The sequence below is a fragment of the Salvelinus namaycush genome, chromosome 12 (genome assembly GCF_016432855.1).
Source record: "Salvelinus namaycush isolate Seneca chromosome 12, SaNama_1.0, whole genome shotgun sequence".
Lineage (NCBI taxonomy): Eukaryota > Metazoa > Chordata > Actinopteri > Salmoniformes > Salmonidae > Salvelinus > Salvelinus namaycush.
In genome coordinates this window covers 16206641-16232834 of record NC_052318.1, presented here as the reverse complement: position 1 = coordinate 16232834, position 26194 = coordinate 16206641, and the positions used below count along the sequence as shown (strand labels likewise).

General features: G+C 41.5%; 1 protein-coding gene across 1 annotated transcript; it reads left to right on the top strand.

Moving 5' to 3' along the window:
* Positions 1–1664: 1664 nt before the first annotated feature.
* On the top strand, positions 1665–24005 carry smfn (small fragment nuclease). The gene is made up of 7 exons (XM_039004638.1): positions 1665–1999; positions 2759–2842; positions 3024–3101; positions 8940–9051; positions 11782–11890; positions 14923–14976; positions 23384–24005. The coding sequence occupies exons 1-7, from the start codon at positions 1694–1696 to the stop codon at positions 23508–23510; spliced, it is 870 nt and encodes a 289-aa protein (XP_038860566.1). The 5' UTR covers positions 1665–1693; the 3' UTR covers positions 23511–24005.
* Positions 24006–26194: the final 2189 nt, after the last annotated feature.

Genomic DNA, 26194 nt, shown 5'->3' with positions numbered 1-26194 from the left:
AATGAACCAGCTAGTGCATTCGTAACTCAGACAAGATCTCCAGCCAAATCAAAATCAACTATGTCATGCAGAAAAAAATATAATATCCAAGTTTGAGTAGGATCATCAATGAGTGCCATGCAACTGTACTGTGTCCATGTTAGGTCAGCCTGTCTTAGCAGGACACTGAAGCAGCCTTTAGCACCTGTACAGCATATTAAATTACCTCTGTATTATTCAGAAGTCATCCTGAACGCATTTTATAGGACATTTATGCTACACAGGGCCTTCACTTTAAATCAACCTGTGCTGTCATGTCCCATCGCACACATCGTGCTCTGTCCCAAAAGGCACGCTTTTCCGTATATAGTGCGCTTATTTTGACCAAGCCACCTTTTGTTTGGTGACCAATGAATGTGGGGCATATTCATTAGTGCACACCGTAGAGAAATGTTTTGCAACGGAAAACAAAAAATTGTGTTTCTTATTGGACAAGTGCTGGTATAGTCCCTCCCCGTTTTAGTCTGTTTTCTTCCATTTGGTGCCTAGTGAATAAGACCCAGATGTCCCTGGCCTTTTAAACTGTTCACTCGCCTGGGGCAGCTGGTGCAATTTCCTGTCTCGCTGATGTCACAACCCATGTCCCATGGTCGCCTGGTCGAGCAGAAGAACATTGAATCTGTCACACACGGCCAGTATCACTTCAGACATGGCCCCCGAGTTCAACTGGTGTGAAGTTTAAATGTGTCCCAAATGGCACCCTATTTCCTATGTTCCTATGTAACTTGGTCAAAAGTAGTTCACTAAATAGGAAATAGGGTGCCATTTCCAAGGCAGATGTTGACTCATATATCATTCTGTGCCCTAGAGTTCATTCACAGCGGTGATGAAGACAACTGCTTCTCCTCAGTCTGAATACAAAATATGCCTATGGCAGTTTCTTCAACGACAGCAATGTACATCAGGACCTGGTGTTTGTTTTTCTATGTTTTAGAATGTGAGAAATGGGGGGATTTGATCGTGTGAGCCCCACTGTGGATTAAACTTTGAAGAGTGTCTGCGGAAACTGCTTGTTGTTATGTACTTGGCTAATACTGCTGTTTAGCCATCCAGCAAAGTGGATCAAACCTGTCGGCGTCTGCAGTAAGCTGTTTTGTATGACGGCCTGACAGGAACTCCTGTTTATCTGCACTGCACTTGGTTTTACATATATATTTTAATTATATAAAATCTCAATATATTTTCAGAAAACCCTTTTTGGATGTTAGGTACCAAAATAGGTGACACACTTCCGTTTGTAACAAACTATTTCCCCTTGTGCATATTGATTACTTGTTTTTCTTGCACAATATTGTCATGTTCTTTCGTTTTGAATGGGAGTGGTGGGTAGTGGGAGAAAGGGGGTGTCATGTCACAATCTGAGGCACAATAAGACGCTGATAAGATGGCCGTTTATTACAAGTTATACACAACACGTCGAGCAGCACCCACCTCTCCCAAACCATGCCATTGCTTCGATATCAGTACACACAATAGTTAATGCCATGCCTTGTAAATACCCGATTGGTTGATTATTTAAATCGGTGCAGTTGCTGGACATGAAAATACTTTCTACATCTAAGAAGAAGGCATGCTAGGCAACACATTCCATGCACGCTGGAGATGTTGGTGACGCAACGGTTTTACGGCAGTTTAGATCGGAAGTTGATCCAGGATGCCGGCGTTCTTGTGCACTAGAGCATCAGCGTGGTCGTTCAGCTCGAAACTTATTTGCAAGTTTGCGAATTTTCTTACTCTTCGCCCAAGCAGCAGTCAAAGGTTTTCAGCCAGTCGACATTTATTTTTGCAGTCAAGCACACGTTGGAACTGCGCTTATATTTCTGTGCAGAGGAAAGGCCTAGCTTCAAGACGGACCGGGCTGAATATTGTTGTACATAATATCTCCACATACCGCAAGAAAATGTCATCTTCGCGGTCAGACCCTGGCATGAGGCAGAGGATGGTGTGGGTGGACTTGGAGGTAACGTTAACGTGCCTTGCTAGCTAGAAGCTAGCAATTGCAACGGGTTTGTCCATTACTGGTAGTTAGCTAACGTTAGCTAACAACTGTTAGCTGTTAGGTAGGCTATAGCTAAGTTAGCTAAAATAAAACATACTAGCTAGCTGTTCAGATATAACTTGGCCTGAGAGTGACAACTGTAATGAGGTAATTTGCGGCGAACAAATTTTGACAGCTAGCCAGCCAGCTATGGATACCTAACTAGTGTTAGTATAATTAACACCATGGTGTTAGCTTTTTAGCTAGTCCACATCAAATATCTGCTTCTCTCAGATAATCATTTTCGCAGACGTCATAGTTAGTTATTTTCTTAATTAGCTATCAAATGACTAAATATGTTATACATGCGTTTTGCCACTAATCCATCACTCCCATTGCAGTGAGCTGTCAACCTAGTCATTATTTTGTCAGTGTGACGTAATGGTTTTCTAAGGCTGAGATTCAAATGCTGTACTGTAACTGTATCTAACTAGCTAAACATACCTGCCATTTTAAGTGTCATGATTAACATTAGTATCTAGCTTTTTCATTTTAAATGCCTCATGATTCTCTTGTATGTTATGGAAAGCAAGAAAAGGCCAGAGCAGAATGATGGTGCATTTTCGGTGATGTAGTTGTTTACTATAGCATAGCGTTTTTGAATGGGAACGTCTTCTTTATGCATATTAGCTACAGTAGACCTACACTATTTTCACTTATTGTGTACATTCTTTTTTTCAGATGACAGGACTGGACATAGAGAAGGACCAGATCATTGAGATGGCGTGCATCATAACAGATTCAGAATTAAATGTTTTAGCTGAGGTAATTCGCATTCTGGCTGCCACCCAAATTCCTATTGCCTACTTAGTGGTCTACGTTTAGAGCCTTAAGGTCCCTGGTCAAAAGTAGTGCACTACACAGGGATGCTAGACTGTCATTCAATTGGTTGCATTTTCTTCCCCTGTACATTATGTGAAGAATGACGTGAAAGTTATGTTGACAGGGTCCCAATTTGATAATCAACACAACCTGCGAACTGCTGGACGGGATGGACGACTGGTGTAAAGAACATCATGGCAATGTAAGCATAACTTGTGGAACTTTGTCTAGGTCCCGATTCTCTAACCTTTTCCTGAAATGTGAGCTTTGACACTCCCTTGTCATGGATTTAAAAACATTGGTGTAAATGTTGGCTGGAAGGAACTAACACCACTGTAAAAATCCATGTTAGAAAGTTTGCAAGTGAATGGAGAAAGATGCAGAATTGGGACTGCCTATGCCACCTCATTGCAAGTTGTCTCAGACAGACTAAAATGGTCAGATGCGTTTTGCCTAGTGAACAAGATGCTGCACCAGCACAAATAAGTCTCCTAATTCAAAAGTCATTAGTTTAATTACTCAATACACAAACCAAGCTAGCTGAATAGTTAATACATTCATATTGTACATACAGTTGAAGTTGGAAGTTTACATACACTTAGGTTTGAGTGATTAACTCGTTTTTCAACCACTACACAAATTTCTTGTTGACAAACTATAGTTTTGGCAAGTCGGTTAGGACATCTACTTTGCATGACACAAGTAATTTTTCAAACAATTGTTTTGACAGATTATTTCACTTATAATTCACTGTATCACAATTCCAGTGGGTCAGAAGTTTACATACACTAAGTTGACCGTGCCTTTAAACAGCTTGGAAAATTCCTGAAAATTGTGTCATGGCTTTAGAAGCTTCTGATAGGCTAATTGACGTCAATTGGAGTTGTACATGTGGCTGTATTTAGAGGCCTACCTTCAAACTCAGTGCCTCTTTGCTTGACATCATGGGAAAATCTAAATAAAATCATCCAAGAACTCAGAAGAATTGTAGACCTCCACAGGTCTGGTTCATCCTTGGGAGCAATTTCCAAACGCCTGAAGGTACCACGTTCGTCTGTACAAACAATAGTACGCAAGTATAAACACCATGGGACCACGCAACCGTCATACCGCTCAGGAAGGAGACGCGTTCTGTCTCCTAGAGATGAACGTACTTTGTTGCGAAAAGTGCAAATCAATCCCAGAACAACAGTAAAGTATCTACACTGCTCAAAAAAATAAAGGGGAACTAAAATAACACATCCTAGATCTGAATGAATGAAATATTCTTATTAAATACTTTTTTCTTTACATAGTTGAATGTGCTGACAACAAAATCACACAAAAATGATCAATGGAAATCAAATTTATCAACCCATGGAGGGCTGGATTTGGAGTCACACTCAAAATTAAAGTGGAAAACCACACTACGGGCTGATCCAACTTTGATGTAATGTCCTTAAAACAAGTCAAAATGAGTCTCAGTAGTGTGTGGCCTCCACGTGCCTGTATGACCTCCCTACAACGCCTGGGCATGCTCCTGATGAGGTGGCGGCTGGTCTCCTGAGGGATCTCCTCCCAGACCTGGACTAAAGCATCCGCCAACTCCTGGACAGTCTGTGGTGCAACGTGGCGTTGGTGGATGGAGCGAGACATGATGTCCCAGATGTGCCCAATTGGATTCAGGTCTGGGGAACGGGCGGGCCAATCCATAGCATCAATGCCTTCCTCTTGCAGGAACTGCTGACACACTCCAGCCACATGAGGTCTAGCATTGTCTTGCATTAGGAGGAACCCAGGGCCAACCGCACCAGCATATGGTCTCACAAGGGGACTGAGGATCTCATCTCGGTACCTAATGGCAGTCAGGCTACCTCTGGCGAGCACATGGAGGGCTGTGCGGCCCCCCAAAGAAATGCCACCCCACACCATGACTGACTCACCGCCAAACTGGTCATGCTGGAGGATGTTGCCACCAGCAGCACGTTCTCCACGGCGTCTCCAGACTGTCACGTCTGTCACATGTGCTCAGTGTGAACCTGCTTTCATATGTGAAGAGCACAGGGCGCCAGTGACGAATTTGCCAATCTTGGTGTTCTCTGGCAAATGCCAAACGTCCTGCACGGTGTTGGGCTGTAAGCACAACCCCCACCTGTGGATGTCGGGCCCTCATACCACCCTCATGGAGTCTGTTTCTGACCGTTTGAGCAGACACATGCACATTTGTGGCCTGCTGGAGGTCATTTTGCAGGGCTCTGGCAGTGCTCCTCCTTGCACAAAGGCGGAGGTAGCGGTCCTGCTGCTGGGTTGTTGCCCTCCTACGGCCTCCTCCACGTCTCCTGATGTACTGGCCTGTCTCCTGGTAGCGCCTCCATGCTCTGGACACTACGCTGACAGACACAGCAAACCTTTTTGCCACAGCTCGCATTGATGTGCCATCCTGGATGAACTGCACTACCTGAGCCACTTGTGTGGGTTGTAGACTCCGTCTCATGCTACCACTAGAGTGAAAGCACCGCCAGCATTCAAAAGTGACCAAAACATCAGCCAGGAAGCATAGGAACTGAGAAGTGGTCTGTGGTCACCACCTGCAGAACCATTCCTTTTTTGGGGGTGTCTTGGTAATTGCCTATAATTTCCACCTTTTGTCTATTCCATTTGCACAACAGCATGTGAAATTTATTGTCAATCAGTGTTGCTTCCTAAGTGGACAGTTTGATTTCACAGAAGTGTGATTGACTTGGAGTTACATTGTGTTGTTTAAGTGTTCCCTTTATTTTTTTTGGAGCAGTGTATATCCACAGTAAAAATGTGTCCTATATCGACATAACCTGAAAGGCCGCTCAGCAACGAAGAAGCCACTGCTCCAAAACTGCCATCCAAAAGCCAGACTACGGTTTGCAACTGCACATGGGGACAAAGATCGTACTTTTTGGAGAAATGTCCTCTGGTCTGATGAAACAAAAATAGAACTCTTTGGCCATAATGACCATCGTTATGTTTGGAGGAAAAGGGGGGGATGCTTGCAAGCTGAAGAACACCATCCCAACCGTGAAGCACGGGCTGGCAGCGTCATGTTGTGGGGGTGCTTTGCTGCAGGTGGGACTGGTGTACTTCACAAAATAGATGGCATCATGAGGGAGGAAAATTATGTGGATATGTTGAAGCAACATCTCAAGACATCAGTCAAGAAGTTAAAGCTTGGTCGCAAATGGGTCTTCCAAATGGACAATGACTCCAAGCATACTTCCAAAGTTGTGGCAAAATGGCTTAAGGACAACAGTCACGGTTTTGGAGTGGCCCTGACCTCAATCCCATAAATTTGTGGGCAGAACTGAAAAGGTGTGTGCGAGCAAGGAGGCCTACAAACCTGACTCAGTTAGACCAGCTCTGTCAGGAGGAATGGGTCAAAATTCATCCAACTTATTGTGGGAAGCTTGTAGAAGGCTACCCAAAACGTTTGACCCAAGTTAAACAATTTAAAGGCAATGCTACCAAATACTAATTGAGTGTATGTAAACTTCTGACCCACTGGGAATGTGATGAATTAAATAAGCTGAAATAAATAATTCTCTCTACTGTTATTCTCACACTTCAAATTCTTAAAATAAAGTGGTGATCCTAACTGACCTAAGACAGGGAATTTTTACTTGGATTAAATGTCAGGAATTGTGAAAAACCGAGTTTAAATGTATTTGGCTAAACTTCTGACTTCAACTGTAAATTGTTCCATAAGTCTTTACTCAGTGACATACTTAGTGACATTATTTTAGTGCCAACAACCACAATACCTGTATTGTGTGTAGATGAGTAAAATATTTAATTTAATCAATTTGAAAAAGAATACAATTTGAAAAGAATTCTGAATACATTCCGAATGCGTATATACAGTGCGTTCGGGAAAGTATTCAGACCCCTTTTCTCCAGAGATGTTCGAGTACGGCCTCTGGCTGTTGCCACTCAAGCACATTCAGACATGTCCCGAAGCCACTCCTGTCTTGTCTTGGCTGTGTGCTTAGGGTCGTTATCCTGTTGGAAGGTGAACCGACGTCCCAGTCTGAGGTCCCGAGTGCTCTGGAGCAGGTTTTCATCAAGGATCTCCCTGTACTTTGCTGCGTTCATCTTTCCCTCGATCCTGACTGGTCTCCCAGTACCTACTGCTGAAAAACATCCCCACAGCATGATACTGCCACAACCATGCTTCACCGTAGGGGTGGTGCCATGATTCCTCCAGAAGTGACGCTTGTCATTCAGACCAAAGAGTTCAATCTTGGTTTCATCAGACCAAAGAATCTTGTTTCTCGTGGTCTGAGAGACTAGGTGCCGTTTGGCAAACTCCAAGTGGGCTGTCATGTGCCTTTTTTACTGAGGAGTGGTTTCTGTCTGGCCACTACCATAAAGGCCTGATTTAGTGGAGTGCTGCAAAGATTGTTGTCCTTCTGGAAGTTTCTCCCATCTCCACAGAAGAACTCTGGAGCTCTATCAGATTGACTATCGGGTTCTTGGTCAGCTCCCGTACCAATGCCTTTCTCCCCCGATTGCTCAGTTTGGCTGGGCGGCCAGCTAGGAAGAGCCTTGGTGGTTCCAAACTTCTTCCATTTAAGAATGATGGAGGCCACTGTGTTCTTGGGGACCTTCAATGCTGCAGACATTTTTTTGTTACCCTTCCCCAGATCTATCCTCGACACAATCCTGTCTCGGAGCTCCATGGACAATTCCTTCAACATCATGGCTTGGTTTTTGCTCTGACATGCGCTGTCAACTGTGGGACCTTATATAGACAGGTGTGTGCCCTTCCAAATAGCCACTCAGATTTTTTAGAAGCCAAAATATTTTTGGGGCCTCTAACAAAACAAAAAACGGATGAGCATGCTTTGTAATGTTTCTAAAACAGTAAATGTATTACTAGTAAGAAGTCGTGGTATATTGTTTAATTTCATTTTTTGTTGCCTGAGTTTAACTAAAATATCACATGAGACAAACATTTTCACGGGGTGGGAGGTTACCGTGGTAATGTGGCTGGAGTCGGGTTTTGCTAATGTGATTGAGTCTGACTAGTAGAAGCATTGTCTTCTTTTCCCTAATAGTTGATGCTCAAACATAGAAAAACAACCTAGCTTGTGAACAAAACAATGTAAATAGCCAAGAAAAACAAGGACAGAGTCTCACTGTAGACGTTCGTTTCAAGTAAATTAAACTAATTTCATGCCTGTGCGCAGCGCTTCTAAAAATGATTATTTCACTCAGCTCTTCACGTGCGGACAGCCCCCAGCCAGGCAGTGTTGCAACGCGAGTTGGAATAGGCTTCAGGATTTGTAGTTATTTGACTTTGTGCAATTCATTTACCAGCTATGAAACAAAATGGCAGAAATACTTTGAGAACAGCTACTGCAGCATTTATTTTACTATACCTTTGATCATACTTGACTATTTTTATTCTGAAATACATGTGGAGCCCTGACACCCTGCGACGTGGCTGGTGAAATTGACATTTTACCCACCAATGTCAAAATCTACCCACAGGTGTTAATTTTAAGCCCTGGTCTAGATTGTTTTCACTATGCTCAGCACTTATGACCAATTGTCTACTCGTAGATGCTTTGTGGATACGGCTCAGCTCTGACTCTCAAGGAAGAGAATATTTCAGAACCCTTCCATTGAGAACAGCTCACCCATATTTCACGCTGTCATCTAGCCAGCTACATTGTGTATTAAATTGCCTAGTAAATATTTGCTCCAGTCTTTGTTTCCTTGCTCTCAATTTGCTTTGAGCAATGATCAGTAGGATTATGAGCTGGGATCTTATCAATAAATAAAATGCACAACTTTGTAGGGTTCACAAAGAGTGCATGTGTTAAGCTATTTTATAATGTTCTATTGTAATGTTGCATAATCACCTTCCGGTGTAAAAACCATAAATTGAGAATAGGCATTGGTCTGAAGCTGAAAAAGAAAGTAAATTCACTTGAGCACCGCAATGCCTATTCCACTTTTCCAGATTCATAAAAAAAGTTTTCGGTTTTAATAGTGTATACTTACCCCTGTGCATGCTGTTTCCCAGTCTGGGTTGACACAGGGAGTGAGGGACAGTAAGATCTCGCTGCAGCAGGCTGAGTACGAGTTCCTCTCTTTCATCAGACAGCACACCCCACCGGGCCACTGTCCCCTTGCAGGTGAGTGGCCCTCTTTCTTCACTGGACTATAAACGTAGAGAATACCATCATTAAAACACTGTCACACCTGGGTCGTATTCAGTAGAAAACACTCTGAAAACAGGGTGGAACGGGGAGTTTCCCTGGGTGCCAGATCTGTTTGGGCTATCATGCCAACTCCTTGTCACTTGTCATGCCAAACATGTTTGACTTGACAATAAGCAATGGAGTTGGCAGGAGCGCAAACAGTTCTAGGACAAGGCTAGGTGTTTTTGGTACCACCTTGTTTAGAATGTTTTTAACACTGTTACCATTTCTTTTGTCACTTTGCAAAATTTAACTTATCATTTGCTGTTGTCGTGGTAATTTCCTGTATTACTCAATGATAAGAGAGCAAACCACACACAAGTCAGAGTTATATTATAAAGTCCATCTTTAATTATATATGAGCTTCACCATAGCCCTTTTTGACTCTCAGATCAATTCAGTGTCTATAAATGAATTCTCTACAAAACAATTCTTAGTCTCATTTATAGCCAAGACACACCCCTCTCAACTCACATGATGAAACACAGATCTTAGGAACAGTTCTCAAAGAAGCTTTTACTTGAAAGAGGAGTATCCCATAATTTATAGCATTAGCTATAAATTATCGTTCAGTTTGGTCTCTTTAACCGAGGTTCTAATCTCGTTCTTGGTAACACTTAGGACCAAAACATTACCTCATCCAATGGCATATATCAATTCTAGATTCTCCGATCTCATACACCCCCTCCTGGATAAGCTCAGAAAGGAGAGTGATTCTCTAGGTCATATACCATGAAAGATAAGTTCAACACATCAGAGGGGTAATACAATGATTCCAGACACTGCCATTCTCCTCCCCTCTCTGTGCCACAAGTGACTTTTGCCTAGAGAGAAAGGAAAATGCAACTGCCGACAGTATAGTTCAGAAAGAGACATTCTAACTGACAAGTATCCCACATAAGCATAATATGAAAGTAAATAAAACATCTTATTTATCTATGTTACCTAACTAATTCTGATTCAGCCACGACACCATGCTAAGGTCCTCCTATGCCACTGAGTGGAAAATACACTGGTCAAAAAAATAAAGGGAACACTTAAAAAACACAATGTAACTCCAAGTCAATCACACTTCTGTGAAATCAAACTGTCCACTTAGGAAGCAACACTGATTGACAATAAATTTCACATGCTGTTGTGCAAATGGAATAGACAAAAGGTGGAAATTATAGGCAATTAGCAAGACACCCCCAAAAAAGGAATGGTTCTGCAGGTGGTGACCACAGACCACTTCTCAGTTCCTATGCTTCCTGGCTGATGTTTTGGTCACTTTTGAATGCTGGCGGTGCTTTCACTCTAGTGGTAGCATGAGACGGAGTCTACAACCCACACAGGTGGCTCAGGTAGTGCAGTTCATCCAGGATGGCACATCAATGCGAGCTGTGGCAAAAAGGTTTGCTGTGTCTGTCAGCGTAGTGTCCAGAGCATGGAGGCGCTACCAGGAGACAGGCCAGTACATCAGGAGACGTGGAGGAGGCCGTAGGAGGGCAACAACCCAGCAGCAGGACCGCTACCTCCGCCTTTGTGCAAGGAGGTGCACTGCCAGAGCCCTGCAAAATGACCTCCAGCAGGCCACAAATGTGCATGTGTCTGCTCAAACGGTCAGAAACAGACTCCATGAGGGTGGTATGAGGGCCCGACGTCCACAGGTGGGGGTTGTGCTTACAGCCCAACACCGTGCAGGACGTTTGGCATTTGCCAGAGAACACCAAGATTGGCAAATTCGCCACTGGCGCCCTGTGCTCTTCACAGATGAAAGCAGGTTCACACTGAGCACATGAGCACATGTGACAGACGTGACAGAGTCTGGAGACGCCGTGGAGAACGTTCTGCTGCCTGCAACATCCTCCAGCATGACCGGTTTGGCGGTGGGTTAGTCATGGTGTGGGGTGGCATATCTTTGTGGGGCCGCACAGCCCTCCATGTGCTCGCCAGAGGTAGCCTGACTGCCATTAGGTACCGGGATGAGATCCTCAGACCCCTTGTGAGACCATATGCTGACACATGCACATTTGTGGCCTGCTGGAGGTCATTTTGCAGGGCTCTGGCAGTGCACCTCCTTGCACAAAGGCGGAGGTAGCGGTCCTGCTGCTGGGTTGTTGCCCTCCTACGGCCTCCTCCACGTCTCCTGATGTACTGGCCTGTCTCCTGGTAGCGCCTCCATGCTCTGGACACTACGCTGACAGACACAGCAAACCTTTTTGCCACAGCTCGCATTGATGTGCCATCCTGGATGAACTGCACTACCTGAGCCACTTGTGTGGGTTGTAGACTCCGTCTCATGCTACCACTAGAGTGAAAGCATCGCCAGCATTCAAAAGTGACCAAAACATCAGCCAGGAAGCATAGGAACTGAGAAGTGGTCTGTGGTCACCACCTGCAGAACCATTCCTTTTTTGGGGGTGTCTTGGTAATTGCCTATAATTTCCACCTTTTGTCTATTCCATTTGCACAACAGCATGTGAAATTTATTGTCAATCAGTGTTGCTTCCTAAGTGGACAGTTTGATTTCACAGAAGTGTGATTGACTTGGAGTTACATTGTGTTGTTTAAGTGTTCCCTTTATTTTTTTGAGCAGTGTATATATTTTTCTTGCTGAGGAAGCATTGTAGCACTTTCGGCACATCCAAAACTGAATGACTGATGCTTTCTTTTTTCATACAGGGAACTCTGTGCACGCTGACAAGAAGTTCCTGGACAAGTACATGCCCCAGTTCATGCACCACCTCCACTACAGGATCATCGACGTGAGCACGATCAAGGAGCTCTGCAGGTGTGTGTGTGTGTCGATAAGGCATAGGTATTTCACCTGTTTACCCAAGTCAGTCAGTATGTCCTCAGAGAGAGTGGTCAGTCCAATGTGTCTCTTGCTCAGTCAACTCAGATGGATAGAGAACAGGCGCAGGGCAGTTGCAGGTGTGTGTGGCTGTCGGTAGAGCATGGCACTTCCAACGCTAAGGGCTGTGGGTTCGATTCCCGCTGGGTCCACTCATACATAAAGTATATGTATGCATGACTAAGTTGCTATGGATAAAAGCTTCTGCTAAATGGCATATACTGTATATTATTATTTTTGTTGTGTGTGTGACGGTGTCTAGCTGAAGTGATGCAACTAACTGGCCAAGTTCCCCTCTAGCCCTAGTCAGACAGCTGAGAACTCTCACCCTCTATTTGCCCTCCTACGAAGTGCATTTTCCCACGCTTTTGAATTGCAATTTTTAACCAAATGCTGTATCACGTCCAGGTGTAATGGTATCTGTCAGTTAGGATTAGTTGGAACAGGGAATTACAGACCAACAAAGTACTGTGTGGAGCTTTGTTAGCCTATTTTAGCACACTTAAAGGAGTTGTTCACTATTTTTACAACTTGATGTTAGGTTCCTCACCCTGAAAGTAGTCTATGGGCCAGGATAAACTGTAGTCCATGGTTCAGTTCTTTTAACAGCCATTACAAACTAGCCACTAGCTAAATAATATATGGAAGTGATGGCCTGTGAGCATGTTTGATTTTGTAGTTTTATTTCTTTAACTTTTACCGCCTCAGAAACCCGGATCCGGGAGCACCCCCCACCAGTAAAAAAGCTGAATAGCATAGCTAGCATAGCGTCACAAGTAAATACTAGCATCTAAATATCATTCAATCACAAGTCCAAGACACCAGATGAAAGATCCACTTCTTGTGAATCCAGCAATCATTTCTGATTTGTAAAATGTTTTACAGGGAAGACACAATATGTAAATCTATTAGCTAACCACGTTAGCAAAAGACACCATTTTTCTTTGTCCACCATTTTCTCTCCACCAGTAGCTATCACCAATTCGGCCAAATAAAGATATTGATAGCCACTAACCAAGAAAAAACCTCATCAGATGACAGTCTGATAACATATTTATTGTATAGGATAGGTTTTGTTAGAAAAATGTGCATATTTCAGGTAGAAATCATAGTTTACAATTGCACCCACCATCACAAATCGACTAGAATAAATACACAGAGCAACGTGTATTACCAATTTACTCATCATAAAACATTTCTTAAAAATATACAGCGCACAGCAATGGAAAGACACAGATCTTGTGAATTCAGACAATATTTCAGATTTTCTAAGTGTTTTACAGCGAAAACACAATAAATCGTTATATTAGCATACCACATGTGCAAACGTTACCCCAGCATTAATTCAAGGCAAAGAGAGCGATAACGTTATCACCACCAAAATATATTAATTTTTTCACTAACCTTCTCAGAATTCTTCCGATGACACTCCTGTAACATCATATTACAACATACATATAGAGTTTGATCGAAAATGTGCATATTTAGCGGCACAAATCGTGCTTACACAATGGAAATAGTGTCCAACTACTCAAGCAATCTGCCCGGCGCCATCTTGGAAACACAACTATTTTTATCGAAAACTATTCATAAACTTGACTAAAAAAATACAAGTTGGACAGCTATTGAAAGACAAATTAGTTCTTAATGCAATCGCTGAATTACATTTCTAAAATTATCCTTACTGTGCAATACAGGGTCCGCCAAAGCGAAGCTACACAAAAAAAAATGCCGATATATGCGTTTAACATTTTTCAACAGAACAGCGATTTATCATCATAAATAGTTCTTACTATGAGCTGTTCTTCCATCAGAATCTTGGGCAATGTATCCTTTCTCCGGTCTAATCGTCTTTTGGTCGAAAGATGTCCTCTTGTCCCGTCGAAATGGCCACTAACGTTCGGTATGTACAGGAAAAGTGCCCAGCTCTTGGAAGGGCGTCACAAAGAAATGCCTCAAAATCGCACTAAACGGATATAAATTGCTATAAAACGGTTTAAATTAACTACCTTATGATGTTTTTAAAACCTATAACGAGTAAAAACATGACCGGCGATATATTACTGGCTAAACCAAAGCTTGGAAAGAGGCCAGTCCGACGTGCGTCAAGCGCAGGGAGCAAAAGAAAGGGACATCCGGTCTTTGGCCTTTTATACAGGCCCTGATTGCGCAATCGACTCCATTCAAATTGTCACCACTTACTGACATCTAGAGGAAGGCGTAGGCAGTGTTTGTATCCTCATAGCATTCACAGGGACATTAAAACTGACCTGGGACCAGAGGCCAAGATTTCTGAAATCTCACTCCCTGTCAGGAAAAGTGCTGTAGAATGAGTTCTGTTCCACTCAGAGACATAATTCCAACGGCTATAGAAACTAGAGTGTTTTCTATCCAATAATAACAATAATATGCATATTGTACGAGCAAGAATTGAGTACTAGGCAGTTTCATTTGGAGACGAATTTATGCTAAGTCGAAACAGCACCCCCCATAGGCTCAAGAGGTTAAATCACCTTTTAAGTAACACAACCATATGTGGAGTAGACTTAAGTTAGCTAGCAGTGGCTAAAGTTAGCTGAAGTTTGTAATGGCTGTTTAAAGAGAACTAAACCATGGACTACAGTTTCTCCTGGCCCATAGACTACTTTCAGGGTGAGAAACCATCTAACATCAAGTTGTAAAATAGTGAACTACTCCTTTAATGGCTGTTTATCAATTTAAGTGCCTTGGTGTGAACTGTGGTATTCATGCACTTTCATGCATTTTGTTAATTTAGGAGATTCTCTTCTGCTTAGCAACTTGCTTGTATGAGGTTAACTTTAACTTTCTAAAGGCAATGACCTGTTCAATGCCTTACTTCATAAATATATGAAACAACAGTGTCTTCAAACAGACAAATATTGCTGCTCTGTGATGTCATTTCTGAGAAGGAGCAGAGTTTAATTTGTGTATGTGTCCCGCTACTCAAGACGGTGGTTTCCAGAAGAATACAAGCTCGCACCACAGAAGAAAGCGTCTCACAGGCAAGTCTGACAGAAGTGTTTTAAGAGTCAAGCTCAAAGTACCATGGTCATGTTAGAAATGTCTGGCCTTTGACAGATGTCTTTGAGCTGTGCCATGTTATACATAAAGTGAACAGTCCAGTAAAAGCATTGGATCAAGTAGATATTGATGCATAGAAGTGTTACTGTTGTGTGGTAACACTCCCCTCACATATATACATCTCCCAAATGGAGACTGGGGTTCAATACCCATGCCCACCCATGCCCACCCTTTCCATTGTTTTTCCCACCTGCCTGTATCCTGCTCTTTTTTTCAGAACTGTCAATACATTTATAAAATACCCTTAAATACAGTGCCTTCAGGAATGTATTCACACCCCTGGTTTTTTCACATTTTGTTGTCTTACAGCCTGAATTGAAAATGGATGACTTTGAGATGTTGTCACTGGCCTACACACACTTCAAAATGTACAATGTCGACACTGTATTTCTGAAAATTCACTGTCTTAGGTCAGTTAGGATCACCACTTTATTTTAATAATGCGAACTGTCAGAATAATAGTGTAGAGAATCAATCAAGTTTATTTTATATAGCCCTTCGTACATCAGCTAATATCTCGAAGTGCTGTACAGAAACCCAGCCTAAAACCCCAAACAGCAAGCAATGCAGGTGTAGAAGCACGGTGGCTAGGAAAAACTCCCTAGAAAGGCCAAAACCTAGGAAGAAACCTAGAGAGGAACCAGGCTATGAGGGGTGGCCAGTCCTCTTCTGGCTGTGCCGGGTGGAGATTATAACAGAACTATGCCAAGATGTTCATAAGTGACAAGCATGGTCAAATAATAATCATGAATAATTTTCAGTTGGCTTTTCATAGCCGATCATTAAGAGTTGAAAGCAGCAGGTCTGGGACAGATAGAATGATTTATTTCAGCTTTCATTTCTTTCATCACATTCCCAGTGGGTCAGAAGTTTACATACACTCAATTTGTATTTGGTAGCATTGCCTTTACATTGTTTAACTTGGGTCAAATGTTTTGGGTAGCCTTCCACAAGCTTCCCACAATAAGTTGGGTGAATTTTGGCCCATTCCTCCTGGCAGAGCTGGTGTAACTGTCAGGTTTGTAGGCCTCTTTGATCGCACATGCCTTTTCAGTTCTGCCAACAAATTTTCTATAGGATTGCGGTCAGGGCTTTGTGATGGCCACTCCAATACCTTGACCTTGTTGCCCTTAAGCCATTTTGCTACAACTTTGGAAGTCTGCTTGGGGTCATTGTCCATTTGGAAGACACATTTGCGACCAAGCTTTAACTTCCTGACTGATGTCATGAGATGCTACTTCAATATATCCACATAATTTTCTCTCCTCATGGTGCCATCTCTTTTGTGAAGTGCACTAGTCTTTCCTGCCGCAAAGCACCCCCACATGATGCTGCCACCGCCGTGCTTCACGGTTGGGATGGTGTTCTTCGGCTTGCAAGCCTCCTTTTTCCTCCAAACATAACAATGATCATTATGGCAAAACAGTTATATTTTTGTTTTGTCAGACCAGAGGACATTTCGCCAAAAAGTACAATCTTTTTCCCAATGTGCAAATGCAAACCGTAGTCTTGCTTTTTTATGGTGGTTTTGCAGAAATGGCATCTTCCTTGCTGAGCTGCCTTTCAGGTTATGTCGATATAGGACTCATTTTACTGTGTATATAGATACTTTTGTACCTGTTTCCTCCAGCATCTTCACAAGGTCCTTTACTGTTGTTCTGGGATTGATTTGCACTTTTCGCACCAAGGTACGTTCATCTCTAGGAGACAGAATGCGTTTCCTTCCTGAGCGGTTTGATGGCTGCGTAGTCCCATGGTGTTTATTCTTGCGTACTATTGATTGTACAGATGAACGTGGTACCTTCAGGCGTTTGGAAATTACTTGTGGAGGTCTACAATTTTCTTTCTGAGGTCCTGGCTGATTTATTTAGATTTTCACATGATGTCAAGCAAAGAGGCATTGAGTTTGAAGGTAGGCCTTGAAATACATCCACAGGTACACCTCCAATTGACTCAAATTATGTTAATTAGCCTAACCGAAGCTTCTAAAGCCATTACATACTTTTCTGGAATTTTCCAAGCTGTTTAAATGCACAGTCAACTTAGTGTATGTAAACTTTTGACCCATTGGAATTGTGATACAGTGAAATAATCTGTCTAAACAATTGTTGGAAAAATTACTTGTCATGCACAAAGTAGATGTCTTAACCGACTTGCCAAAACTATAGTTTGTTAACAAGGAATTTGTGGAGTGGTTGAAAAACCGAGTTTTAATGACTCCAACCTAAGTGTATGTAAACTTCCGACTTCAACTGTATACACATTCATGCTACACACACATCACAACTGCTGCTACAAGACTTATTATGCTGCTCAATTTATACGTCTGGGGGCTGAGGGGGGTCTATAACAAGTGGCAACAGTGAGAGACTTAACAACAAGCTCGACTTGTTTGGGAACAGACCTGGATAGCATGACAGAACTCTGCACAACTATCTCTGCAGTAGATTGCAACTCCACCCCCTTTGGCAGTTTATCTTGGTGGGAAATGTTGTAGTTGGGGATGGGAATTTCAGGATTTTTGGTGGCCTTCCTAAGCCAGGATATAGACACGGCTATGACATCCGGGTTGGCAGAGTGTGCTAAGCAGTGAATAAAACGAACTTTCTGATGTTAACATGCATGAAACCAAGGCTTTTACGGTTACAGAAGTCAACAAATGATAGCGCCTGGGGAATGGAACTGGGGGGCTACAGGGCCTGGGTTAACCTCTACATCACCAGAGGAACAGAGTAGGATAAGGGTATGGCTAAAGGCTATAGGAACTGGTCTTCTATGACGTTGGGGACAGAGAATTAAAGGAGCAGATTTCTGGGTGTGGTAGAATAGATTCAGGGCATAATGTACAGACAATGTTATGGTAGGATGTGACTACAGTGGCGGTAAACCTTGGCGTTGAGTGACGATGAGAAAAGTTGTCTCTGGAGTTACCAGTTAAGCTAGGTGAGGTTTCCGCATGTGTGTGTGGTGGGACAAAAGAGATATCTAAGGCATGTTGAGTGGGACTGAGGGTTCAACAGTGAAATAAAGCAATAAGAACTAGCCAAGACCGCAGTAGACAAGGCATATTGACATTCGAGAGAGGCATAAAGCAATCACAGGTGTTGATCAGGAGAGCTAAGACAACAACGGGTAAATGGCGATGAATGGGCAGAGCGGGTCAGTTAGGTACGTACAGGACCTGAGTTCAAGGCTGGGGCCGACAGGTTAACAAAATGAGGTACCTTGGTATTGAAACAGTCCAGGGGGCATCCGCTGTGTAGCCGAGTAATCATAGGTTCAAAAGAGCAGCAATCGGTGAGTCAGGGTATATAGGTGAGTCGGATGGATATATATATATATATATGCACGCACACGTTCAAAAGTTTGGGGTCACTTAGAAATGTCATTTTTTTTTAAAGAAAAGCAAAAAAAAGTTTCCATTTTTTTAATATCAAAATTATTTATATATTTGCGCACACACACAGAGCTCTGGAAAAAATTAAGAGACCACTGCAAAATTATCAGTTTCTCTGGTTTTACTATTTATAGGTATGTGTTTGGGTAAAATTAACATTTTACTCGGACAATGCAGGGGCAAATTGTGCTCCGCCCTATGGGACTCCCAATCACGGCCAGGTGTGATACAGTACCAGTCAAAAGTTTGTACACCTACTCATTCAAGGGTTCTTTATTTTTACTATTTTCTACATTGTAGAAAAATAGGGGGAAAAAACTATGAAATAATTATGTAATAACCACAATAGATCAAAATATATTTTAGTTTCTTCAAACCCTTTGCCTTGATGACAGCTTTGCACACGCTTGGTATTTTCTCAACCAGCTTCACCTGGAGTTATTTTCCAACAGTCTTGAACGAGTTCCCACATATGCTGAGTACTTGTTGGCTGCTTTTACTTTACTCTGTGGTCGGGTGATTGTGGAGGCCAGGTCATCTGATGCAGCACGCCGTCACTCTCCTTAATCAAATAGCCCTTACACAGCCTGGAGGTGTGTTGGTTCATTCTCCTGTTGAAAAACAAATGATTGTCTCACTAAGCGCAAACCAGATGGGATGGCGTATCACTGCAGAATGCTGTGGTAGCCATGCTGGTTAAGTGTGCCTTGAATTCTAAATAAATCACCCACGATGTCACCAATAAAGCACCATCACACCTCTTCCTCCATGCTTCATGGTGGGAACTACACATGCGAAGATCAACCATTCACCTACTCTGCATCTCACAAAGACACGGCGGTTGGAACCAAAAATCTCAAATTTGGACTCATCAGACCAACGGACAGATTTCCACCAGTCTAATTATTGGTGTCTTTTAGTGGTGGTTTCTTTGCAGCAATTCGACCATGAAGACCAGAGGTAACTCTGCGTCTTCCTTTCCTGTGGCAGTCCTCATGAGAGCCAGTTTCAGCATAGCACTTGATGGTTTTTGCGACTGCACTTGAAGAAACTTTAAAAGTTCTTAATTTTCTGTATTGACTGACCTTCATGTCTTAAAGTAATGATGGACTGTTTCTTTTTGCTGTTCTTGCCATAATATGTACTTGGTCTTTTACCAAATATGGCTTTCATCTGTATACCACCCCTACCTTTTCACAACACAACTGATTGGCTCAATTGCATTAACTTCTTATGGCTGCATCCCGCTACCGGGATCGATATGACAGCAGCCAGAGAAAGTGCAGGGCGCCAAATTCAAACAACAGAAATCTCATAATTAAAATTCCTCAAACATACATGTGTCTTATATCATTTTAAAGGTAATCTTGTTGTTAATCCCACAAGTGTCCGATTTCAAATAGGCTTTTCAGCGAAAGCACTACAAACGATTATGTTAGGTCACCATCAAACCACAATAAGCACAGCCATTTTTCCAGCGAAAGATAGCAGTCAGAAAAAGCAGAAATAGAGAGAAAATTAATCACTAACCTTTGATTATCTTCATCAGATGACACTCATAGGACTTCATGTTACACAATACATGAATGTTTTGTTTGATAAAGTTCATATTTATAACAAAAAATCTGAGTTTACATTGGCGCGTTACATTCACTAGTTCCAAAAACATCAAGTGATTTTGCATAGCCACATCGTTGTAGATCATGTAGATGATAATACAAGTTATACACATGGAATTATAGATATATCTCTCCTTAATGCAACCGCTGTGTCAGGAAAAAAAAAAAAAAAAAACTTTACGGATAAAGCAAATCATGCAATAATCTGAAACGGAGCTCAGAACAATAGCCAAATTAGCCGCCATGTTGGGGTCAACAGAAACCAGAAAATACATGATAAATGTTTCCTTTGATGAACTTCATCAGAATGCATTCCTAGGAATCCCAGGTCCACAATAAATGCTTGATTTGTTCGATAATGTCCGTTATTTGTCCAATTAGCTACTTTTGGTTAGTGCCTTTGGTAAACAATTCCAAAGTCACAAAGCGCCTCCACTATAACGTGACAATGTCCAAAAGTTCCGTAACAGTCAGTAGAAACATGTCAAACGATGTACTGAATCAATCTTTAGAATGTTGTTAACATACATCTTGAATAACGTTCCAACCGGAGAATTAGATTGACTTCAGAAGAGCGGTGGAACGGACGTCCTCATGTGAATGCATGATCAGCTCGTGGCAGTGATTACTCATACCTGTCTCCTTCGGGCCCCCCTTCACATTTGAGTCATCAGACAAAGTTCTGTTGACATCTAGTGGAAGCCGTAGGAAGTGAAAACTCATCCATATCTCGCTGTAATTTCATTGAGAGCTTGGTTGAAAATCTGCCACCTCCAGAAAAAATTCAAACAGGAAGTGTAACTTCTCAGGTTTTTGCCTGCCATATGAGTTCTGTTATACTCACAGACATAATTCAAACAGTTTTAGAAACTTCAGAGTGTTTTCTATCCAATATGAATAATACTATGCATATATTAGCAACTGGGACTGAGGAGCAGGCCGTTGAATATGGGCACCTCTGTGCACCTTTCATCCAAGCTACTCAATACTGCCCCTGCAGCCATAAGAAGTTTTAAGGAAAGAAATTCCACAAATTAACTTTTAACAAAGCACACCTGTTAATTGAAATGCATTCCAGGTGACCTCATGAAGCTGGTTGAGAGAATGCCAAGTGTACAAAGCTGTCTTTTTAAAAATGTTTTATTTAACCTTTCATTGTTACCCACCCCGGATCCGGGAGCATCCTCGTGAAAAAGCTGACTAGCCTAGCCTAACGCGACAGGGATATCATATAATATAATTTTCATGAAATCACAAGTCCAATACAGAAAATGAAAGATACACATCTTGTGAATCCAGCCATCATTTCCGATTTTTTAAAATGTTTTACAGCGAAAACACTATGTATTTCTATTAGCTAACCACAATAGCAAAAGACTCAACCGCATATTTTCACAATTTTTTTACCGCATAGGTAGCTATCACAAAACCGACCAAATAGAGATATAATTAGTCACTAACCAAGAAACAACTTCATCAGATGACAGTCTTATAACATGTTATACAATAAATGTATGTATTGTTCAAAAATGTGCATATTTGAGGTATAAATCATAGTTTTACATTGCAGCTACCATCAAAAATATCACCGAAGCAGCCAGAATAATTACAGAGAGCAACGTGAAATACCTAAAATACTCATCAGAAAACATTTATGAAAAATACATGGTGTACAGCAAATGAAAGATAAACATCTTGTGAATCCAGCCAATATTTCCGATTTTTAAAAAGTGTTTTACAGCGAAAACACAATATAGCATTATATTAGCTTACCACAATAGCCAAACACACAAATGCATTTATTAGCAGCAAAAGGTAGCGATCGCAAAAACCAGCAAAAGATATCAAATTAATCACTAACCTTGACCAACTTCATCAGATGACAGTCTTATAACATCAGGTTATACAATGCACTTATGTTTTGTTCGAAAATGTACATATTTAGAGCTGCAAACCGTGGTTATACATTGTGAATATGTAGCATCGATTCACCAAATTGTCCGGAGCTATTTTGGACACTCACCTAATCTGACCAAAGAACATATCATAAACTTTACTAAAAAATACATGTTGGACAGCAAATGAAAGATACACTAGTTCTTAATGCAACCGCAGTGTTACATTTTTTTAAATAACTTTACCATAACAAACAGCTTACGTTATAGCGAGACAGCGCCCGCAAAAAGGGCGAATAATAGGACTCAACATTTTCCACAGAAATACGAAATAACATCATAAATTTTTCTTACTTTTGCTGAGCTTCCATCAGAATCTTGTACAAGGAGTCCTAGGTCCAGAATAAATCGTTGTTTGGTTTTAGAATGTCCTTCTCTCCTGTCGAATTCGCTCCACAAGGCTAGCCAATGTTGATGACGTTCCCAATTTCTCTCGACGCAGAGAACGGAAAACTCAAAGTCCCATTAAACGTTGAATAAACTGATGAAACTCGGTTGAGAACCTACTTTATGATGTTTTTCTAATATGTATCAAATAAAAACAAAGCCGGAGATATTAGCCGTGTATACCGAACGCTTATCATAAGACAATATGGAGGTACTTCCCGTGCACTGGTAGACAAAGGAAATTCTGGACACGTCATTCCAAGAGCTCTTGTTCGACCTCAGATCAAGCTAGACACCCCATTCCACCTTCCACTGCCTGTTGACATCTAGTGGAAGGCGTATGCAGTGCATGCATATCCATAAATATAAGGCAATTCAATAGGCAGGCCCTGGAACAGAGCATCGTTTTCAGATTTTTCACTTCCTGTCTGGAAGTTTGCTGCAAAATGAGTTCTGTTTTACTCACAGATATAATTCAAACAGTTTTAGAAACTTGAGTGTTTTCTATCCAATAGTAATAATAATATGCATATTGTACGATCTAGAATAGAGTACGAGGCAGTTTTAATTTGGGCACGGTTTCTTCCAAAGTGGAAACAGCGCCCCCATATTGACAAGAAGTTAACTAGACATCAAGGCAAAGGGTGGCTACTTGGAAGAATCTCAAACAAATGAAATATATTTCATTTTTAACACTTTGGTTATTACATGATTCCATATGTCTATTTCATAGTTTTGATGTCTTCGCTATTATTCTACAATGTCGAAAATAATTAAAAACCCTTGAATGTGTAGGTGTCAACTTTTGACTGGTACTGAATATTCTCTATGTATACATGTGTGTACATACAGTGTAGAGTTAGAAGTCATGGAGAATATACCCAATATAGAACAGCTTAAAATTATTATACAGATTGTGTATGAGTTATAAAGTGCCATCTTGTAATCGTCTTTCACTTTCCCTTTCTAGAGCACTGGACGACATTCAGGAGAGCATCAAGGAACTGCACTTCTACAGAGCACACGTTTTCAAATCGCAAACAGAGGAAAAGAAGCGCAAGATATTGCAAAATTGCGACAGCAACAAAAGTGTTTGAGGGGGTTCCGAGGTGGGTGTTGAGGTTAAGAGATGGAGTAAGAGGCATTGAATGTGTCCCAAATGGCATCCTAATTCCTTGTCAAAAGTAGTGCACTACATGGGGAATAGGGTGCCATTTGTGCGCAACCAAAGTTTTAGAATCGGAAAATAAATATAATTTCCACAGCTGAATTTGAACTTTAATCTCCAGTCTTCAAAGAACTGTGATCATAGTTTTCTGATTCACACCTGTCTTTCCTCAATCAGTTTTTAGTTCCTATTTGCATTCAGCTGCAAAGGCAACTTGGTTTCCAGGTTCAACGTGGACATTTCCTTGTTTGGAAAAAAAGCTGCTTTGCACTTATTTTGGCTTTTTAGGGGAGTTTAACCGTTGTGATTTTGTCAATCTAAAATGTGTCCTTTCAGTTCTGTTGCCAATATTATCTGGGATTGATTCATCATTTTCATATTTTATCAGATTATACCAGAAACAATAAACTCAATTTTCTTTTAACCATCTTGTGCAAATTCCTGGCATGTCTAAATTTAATGTACTGATTCTAACACTAGATGGCAGTTTGTGCTTGTATAAGGGATACCAATATTAAGAAATCCGACACACAAATAGACAGAGTATACTGTCTATCCACTCAGTCACCGGCTGACTATGCCAGTTGGTGTAGGGTGACGTTTCCTCTAGACATTGATCTTGGGTCAAATTGGGTCATTTTCCCCACTTGTAAGTTTAGAATTGGGCAAGGGAAGCTAGTCCTAGATCTGAACCTAGGGGAAATGTCACCCTGGTGACTGGAAAAACTGCTTAGACTGACCGCAAAACACACAACTGATGGTTCACCTAAGCCCCTGAGGTGACAACGGGGTCTTGTTTAGAAGGGTGCAACGTATAACATTGCAGATAGAAATGCCATGAATAGAGTTGAACTGATTCCTTACTTGTCAGCAGAGCCACTCATTCTTTACACAATGTATTTCTATATGAGCGTAGCGCTTGTTTTAGCCAGGTCATCTCGGTTCAATTGAAGAGCAAAGTGTTGTCTACTACTTTTCGTATCTGAAGGTTTTCAAAGGTCATTTGATCTTCATGCATTTTAGCTTGCAATTGTTGGTGTGGGTGGGTTGGTGTGTGTTCGAAAATACTACTTGAGACAGAGTTTCCATGCTCTTTACTTTATGAAAAACAACATCAAAAATGTCAAGAATTCAGTAAATAACTGTATCCTCGAGTGAATGACCTTGGCCAGTAACGTAGTTGTGCAGAGGATCAGAGTGATGGCATATGATTGTCAACTCCCAATCTCCACCGTGTTATTTTCTGCATGTGTCTCAACGGCCTTTTATTAGGATTAAGATAACACTGCTTTAAGGCAAGACTTACAGCACTCTATGTACAGCGACGTGACACCTCTTAAGCTACACCGTAGGTTACACACCAACCAACTCTTAACATCCAGCTGCTTCCTCTTTGGGCTAGATAATTATTCAGGAACTGTTAGTAGGCCTAAAAGTATGATCATAGCAATATTTGAAACACAACTTGTCTTGAACAAATTCTGTGCCAATTTGAAATGTATCCAAATGCATTTCCCAATGGCCGATCTGTCTGTGTGTGTTGGGTGTGCTTTGCTAAGTGCAGTGTGGAGTTAATGGCCTGTCTTATTTAGTGTTCCTCTAACCTTACCTCCCTCCTTCTCTGGGACTGCCAGCCAGGTGGACAACTCCAGGCTTTTTTTTACACCCCCTGCTTGACCTCTGCGACAGGTCAGCTCTGGGGGAGCAATGGAGTGGAGTATCTGGACAGAGCATGTGAAATCACGCCAGATTTTTTTTTTTTTTTAACCCACTAAGACCTTGGGAGAATTGTTTTTTAAAACACTAATGTGATTTGTCACATGCTTCTTAAACAATCGGTGTAGTATAGTAACAGTAAAATCCCTACTTACGGGCCCTTCCCAGCAATGTAGAGAGAAATATAGAACAAATAACACAATGAATAAACGCTTTGTTCACTGCGGCAGGTAGGCTAGCGGTTAAGCGCATTGGGCCAGTAACCAAATGGTTGCTGGTTCGAATCCCTGAGCCACGTAGGTGAAAAATGTCTGTGCCCTTGAGCAAGGAACTTAACCCTAATTGCTCCTGTAAGTCGCTCTGCATAAAAGCGTCTGCTTAATGACTAATACTTTTTTTAATGTATTTAGTGTACTCTACTTATAGTACTATATACTATTTAACCTACTCTTTAGAAAAAAACATGCAGTAAGAAACAAATGTCAACATACTACTCATCCATACTGAGAAGGTGTCATCTAATGTGCAATCGCTCTTGTTCCCTGCCATTCTTTCATTTTTGTAGAGCCCTATTCTGATTTATCAGCTGTTGTCAAACACATGTGAGTGTTCAAAAAATATCTTCAATCGTGTGCAGCGAATTCTACTAGACGATAAGCCGAAATGAGGATGACATCCTGGCATTTTAAGCATACTAAACTCAGCAAAAAAAGAAGCGTCCTCTCACTGTCATCTGCATTTTCAGCAATCTTAACGTGTAAATATTTGTATGAACATAAGATTCAACAACTGAGACACACTGAACAAGTTCCACAGACATGTAACTAACAAATTTAATAATGTGTCCCTGAACAAAGGGGGTGGGGTCAAAATCAAAAGTAACAGTAACAGTATCTG